This window comes from Convolutriloba macropyga, chromosome 13 (assembly GCF_964194025.1).
Source record: "Convolutriloba macropyga chromosome 13, txConMacr16.3, whole genome shotgun sequence".
NCBI classification, from domain to species: domain Eukaryota; kingdom Metazoa; phylum Xenacoelomorpha; order Acoela; family Convolutidae; genus Convolutriloba; species Convolutriloba macropyga.
In genome coordinates this window covers 49,061,501-49,067,500 of record NC_134480.1, presented here as the reverse complement: position 1 = coordinate 49,067,500, position 6,000 = coordinate 49,061,501, and the positions used below count along the sequence as shown (strand labels likewise).

The following is a 6,000-nucleotide window of genomic DNA, read 5'->3' as shown; positions in this document are numbered from 1 at the left end:
CTCGTCGGTGAGGCTTCGGTTGTCCAAGATTGCAATCATAACCTTCTTGCAATTTCGAACCATTGTTTTCCAGATTCCACCAAAGTGTGGTGCTCCGGGAGGGTTGAATTTCCAATCAATCTTTTTCTCTGCTAAGTCACTTTCAATCTTAGCTTTTTCCCGCTCGTTCTTAATTGCTTTCAGCTCATTGGCTGCGAAAGTCGCTTCGTCGTCCCTTATGATGGTATTTGGGTAGCCACGTCTTACGATGAATCTTGTCACTGCAGCTAGATATGACTCGGTGACTAATGACTGTGTGACTTCGATGTGAACTGCTTCCGTTGTCAGACAAGTAAAGAGGCAGCACCATCTCTTCATGGTAGGTCGTAGGAATTTCACTTCGAAGGGTCCGAAGTAGTCGACTCCGATATTGGATGCAAAACCACTTGTTTTTGGCTTTTCGCGACTTTAAATCTTGGAGTTGGTCTGGGCTAACATGAAGCCTTCATGTATGAAAGCAGTTGATTCTAACCAGTCTTTGAAAACAATCAAGTTTGCTGCTAGTAGTCAATGATCGTGTAGATGTCGTAGCCACTGCGCCTTGAGCTGAGGGAAAAGTTTTCTGGCTGTTGAATTCAGAACCCCTTCTAAATCCAGATCATGCTGAAATCTGAGTCGAGTCAAAACGTTAACTGTATTTGTGACGGCGTTTGGAAATCGAACAATGCTACTGGAGTCATCGTGTTTAACTGGAGAATGTGGGTTTATCTTCTTGAGTTGAGATTCAACAAAGGCTCTCGGTCTGCCACATTTTTTGCAGAGAACGTCCCAGGCTTGATAATATGCCTGACCAGTGAGGCTGATCTTCAGATACTGCATCTTGTAAGTATCGCTCGGCCACTTTTTATGCAAAATGACATCGAAAAGTTCTGACCACTCGGGCCGCTCCAAAGAGTTTCCTGAGAATTCCGTTAGCTTGAGTTGTGGTAGCCATCTTGGGTTACCACTCGGTTGATAAATTACTTGTGGGGTGGTTTGTCTCACTGTTGTTTGGTTTTGGATTTCCATCGATCTGTTGCGATCTGTTGTTCTTGGGACTCTGGCTTCTCCGCCTGTTTTGGAACGCTGACGGTCCTTGTTACTGGAATGCCTTCTTGGGCAAAATGTCTGTTACCCTGATTGATTTAGGGATTTCTGGTTTCTTCAGAATACTCGAATCCTGCAGTTGCGTTGTGAAAATTCCTGCACCCAGTTGGAACAGTGGAGTAGTTTTCGGATAGGTGCTGAAACGTTTGTCATCTCTGTCTTGTGTAACATTCTCAGGAGGGTTGATCACAACATTGGGAGATAGTGGTCGACTAGGGCTAGAATGTTGGGCCACTGATTTGCCCAGCCAGCAGTTCTTTCTAGATTGCGGCTTTATCTAACAATTTCTAAGTCGTCTACTTGTAACCCAGATGCTCTTGAGCTTCCTTTTGTCAGTTCAATGTCCATGCGCCTTTGCTCCTTGTTGGCTTCAGCTTTCTTTCTTTCGTTGTCGAGCTCTCGTTCATGTTGTCGCAAAAATTCTCTAACCGTACTGCTTGATAAGGTCTCGATAGTGACTCCTAATAATGCTGAAATCTACAAGCTCTCGGGAACGATATTCTTGCTTTATCTTGTGATATTCATGGTTTGTCTTTTGAATCGATTCTGCGTAGATTTCATCTAGTTTTTCTACTAACCGTTCCACCTGATTACACAATGTCTGTTTTTCGGAGTCGCTTGAGATTTCTGTTTTCAACTTATTCACCAAATTTGTTAGTTCACTGAAATTTATGGCAGCAGCTTTTAGTGAATTGTATGCTTGAAATAGGTCTTTCCAATGACTGAAAAATTTTCCGTGGAACATTTCTATGTCTCGGTGAAACGGTACTTTGTCAACTACCCATCTCAAAACTTTGCTCTTTTCTTGTAACATATGCTTGATTTCATTTGCGGAAACTTTTAAAAACTTTGGCTTCAGTAGTAGCTTTTGCTGCTTTCTGTTGGCTTCTAAGTTGTCGACGTCTCGAAGAAGCCGCGATATTTAATTTGGGCAGTCATTGTTTTGTTTTATGTCAGGTAGCCTTCTAGCTTGGTGACACGTCTGGAGAACAATTTGAGTAGGTCAGCCAGCTCCTTCTCTAGTGTCTTCAGTTGACCACTCGTCTTCCAATCGACTGTTTTCCAGTGTCTACTGGGACTTTTGCTGGCCATCAAAGATATTTCGTTCTGGTCCACCAATTTGAATCGAAGATTCGTTGCTGTTCGTGTTGTTGTTGATGTCCGGCTCGGCGGACCAAATGTTGCGGCTGTTCAAGAATCTCAGCGGAACCGATACATCACTGCCTGGTTCTCGAGTTTTACGCCGGCCTGGTTCTTCACAGGGTTCGATTGACTGATAATCTCGCAGAAATAAACAGGCGCTCGGACGTATAAAAGGACTGTGACTTTATCTTTGTTGATAGAACTTAAGAAAATCCTTACTGATAATCTATGTTCAATTTCTTGCTGAAGTTTGTAAGGCTTCAACCAGTGTTAGTAATTTGCTAAGTAAGCTTCTCGTTAATGTAACTTCTCGTTAAGTAAGCTCAATTACCAAAAAATACAAATGTTGGTAAAAAATCAAATTTTAGTCAATCTGAGAGCCAACTGCTCTGTATAACAGTTTATAATGCTTCTAAATACAATTCGATTTCACTAAGCAAACAATTGGGTTAAAGTAAATAATCAAGTTTTTATCATCTATAACATCATAATTACTTGTTTCTGATTGCTTAATCAAGAAAATGATTCAGGTCATTGTTTACATAGTAGATGTCAAATTATTGCAGTATTTACTTCTATTGACACAAGCACGGATGGTTATTACGTGGCTCTAAATGCCTCGAATGTACGGTATTTGAATTTTGAAGATCACCAAAAATACCATAAATAAACAACCTAAGAAATTTAACAATAAATAACCAATTATTGAACAATGCCAATTTTGCACTATATGAGTGCTAATAGCCACACTTGTGGGTCTGATGCAATAGCATTCGTTGGGTCCATGAGTAGCTTAGAGGTAACCCTAACCATGTGTCATAACCTCAGGTTGCTTGGGTTTTTCCTTCCAAAAGCCGGGGGCTTTGTACAGATTTTCTGTCCCAACTTGAAAAAATTTTCACTTTTGACCTTTTTTGAGTTTTGACAAATTTCAATTTTTTTTCAGTTTCAAACGTTAATTCATGCTGTATGATGGCTTTTGTAGCTAATTTGAAGTGGCACCAACAGCTCGATCGTATAAAAAATGATTTGAAAATATTTTTTTTGATAATTTCACTATTTTTGTCTCCCTTCAACAATTTCCAGTTTCACTTGCACCATACGAATTTTTCGAAAAGTTGCAAGTATAATTCAAAGGTAGATTACAACAAGAACTCAAAAACCTAGGTTGAGTGGGTCAAATTTTGGCTCCATCATATAGAAAAAAAAGATTTAAAAAGAAAAATTTCCGCGACAAAGCTACCGACAAAAACCGACACTTGTTACATAAGGAAACGAACAACTCGACGAAACTGACATATAACGACGCTTCTTGAGTCGGTTTTGTCGCTATTTCTCAACACGGGAGGACTATGGTCTGTTCTGTCTGGCCCCGCATTGGTCTTGGATCTCGTCACTCTGGCCCAGGTTCGGCATTGGGTCTGTTGCCCAAGTCTCCGGTCTGTTCTGTCTGGCCAACACTTTGGGTTTGTAGACATTGAGTTGGTTTTGTAAATATTGCGCCGAGTTTGCAGATTTTGGCTTTGGTTTTGTAGATCTCTCATTCGTTTTGTAGCTCTTGCGTTGGATTCTTAATTCCTGCGTTGGGTATGTAGATGTTGCGTTGGTTTAATAAACCTTGCGTTGAATTTGTAGATCTTGCGTTGGTTTGTAGATTTTGCGTTGTGTTTGCTGACCTTGGGTTGGAATTGATTTTTTTGCGTTCGACTTGTAAAGGTTGGGTTGGGTATTTAGATCTTGCCTTGGGTTTGTAGAGATTGCGTTGGATTTGTAGAAATTGCGTTGTATTTGCAGATCTTGCGTTGGGTTTGTATACCTTATACTGGATTTGTAGATCTTGCGTTGGATTTGTAGACCTTGCGTAGGGGTTGTAGATTTTTGCTGGGTCTCTAGATTTTGGCCTTGCTTTTGTAGATCTTTCGTTGGGTTCTTAGTTCTTGCGTTGGGTCTGAAGATTATGCGTTGGGCTAATAGATCTTGCATTGAGTTTGTAGATTTTCCCTTGGGTTTGTAAATTTTGCGTTGGATTTGTTGACCGTGGTATGAAATTCAATATCTGGCGTTGGCTATGTAAATTTGAGATGGGTTTTTAGATCTTGCCTTAGGTTTGTAGAGATTGCGCTGGATTTGTTTACTTCGTTAGTTTCATTGTCGGAAACTTTTAAAAACTTTGGCTTCAGTAGTAGCTTTTGCTGCTTTCTGTTGGCTTCTAAGTTGTCGTACGTCTAGAAGAAGCCGCGATATGCACTTTGGGCAGTCATTGTTTTGTTTTATGTCAGGAAGCCTTCTAGCTTGGTGACACGTCTGGAGAACAATCTGAGTAGGTCAGCCTGCTCTTTCTCTAGTGTCTTCAGTTGACCACTCGTCTTCCAATCGACTGTTTTCCAGTGTCTACTGGGACTTTTGCTGGTCATCAAAGAGATTTCGTTCTGGTCCACCAAATTGAATCGAAGATTCGTTGCTGTTCGTGTTGTTGTTGATGTCCGGCTCGGCGGAGCAAATGTTGCGACTGTTCAAGAATCTCAGCGGAACCGATACATCACTGCCTGGTTCTCGAGTTTTACGCCGGCCTGGTTCTTCACAGGGTTCGATTGACTAATAATCTCGCAGAAATAAATAGTCGCTCGGACGTATAAAAGGACTGTAACTTTATCTTTGTTGATAGAACTTAAGAAAATCCTTTGTGATAATCTATGTTCAATCTCTTGCTGAAGTTTGTAAGGCTTCAGCCAGTGTTAGTAATGTTGCTAAGTAAGCTTCTCGTTAATGTAACTTCTCGTTAAGTAAGCTCAATTACCAAAAAATACAAATGTTGGTAAAAAATCAAATTTTAGTCAATCTGAGAGCCAACTGCTCTGTATAACAGTTTATAATGCTTCTAAATACAATTCGATTTCACTAAGCAAACAATTGCGTTAAAGTAATTAATCAAGTTTTTATCATTTATAACATCATCATTACTTGTTTCTGATTTGTTAATCAAGAAAATGATTCAGATCATTGTTTACATAGTAAATGTCAAATTATTGCAGTATTTACTTCTATTGACACAAGCACGGATGGTTATTACGTGGCTCTAAATGCCTCAAATGTACGGTATTTGAGTTTTAAAGATCACCAAAAATATCATAAATAAACAATCTAAGAAATTTAACAATAAATAACCAATTATTGAAAAATGCTATTTTTGCACCATATAAGTGCTAATAGCCACACTTGTGGGTCTGATGCAATAGCATTCGTTGGGTCCATGAGTAGCTTGGAGGTAACCCTCACGATGTGTCATAACCTCAGGTTGCTTGGGTTTTGCCTTCCAAAAGCCGGGGGCTTTGTACAGATTTTCGGTCCCAACTGGAAAAAATTTTCAGTTTTGACCTTTTTTGAGTTTTGACAAATTTCAAGTTTTTTCAGTTTCAAACGTTATTTTTTGCTGTCTGATGGCCTTTGTAGCTAATTTGAAGTGGCACCAACAGCTCGATCGTATAAAAAATGATTTGAAAATAATTTTTTTTAAATATTTTCACTATTTTTGTCTCCCTTCAACAATTTCCAGTTTCACTTGCACCATACGAATTTTTCGAAAAATTGCAAGTATAATTAAAAGGTAGATTACAAGAAGAACTCAAAAACCTAGGTTGAGGGGGTCAAATTTTGGCTCCATCATATAGAAAAAAAAGATTTAAAAAGAAAAATTTCCGCTACAAAGATACCGACAAAAACCGACACTTGTTA

General features: G+C 39.4%; 2 protein-coding genes across 2 annotated transcripts in view; both read right to left on the bottom strand.

The window, feature by feature from the left end:
- Positions 1–546: 546 nt before the first annotated feature.
- LOC142351746 (uncharacterized) lies at positions 547–1,047 on the bottom strand. Its single transcript, XM_075403892.1, has one exon. The coding sequence runs from the start codon at positions 1,045–1,047 to the stop codon at positions 547–549; it is 501 nt and encodes a 166-aa protein (XP_075260007.1).
- Positions 1,048–1,117: 70 nt separating this feature from the next.
- Positions 1,118–6,000, bottom strand: part of LOC142351745 (uncharacterized) — a 40,645-nt gene continuing 35,762 nt past the window's right edge. Inside the window, exon 4 of the mRNA XM_075403891.1 lies at positions 1,118–1,402. Coding sequence (XP_075260006.1) covers positions 1,118–1,402 — 285 coding nt within the window. The remainder of the gene's footprint in view (positions 1,403–6,000) is intronic.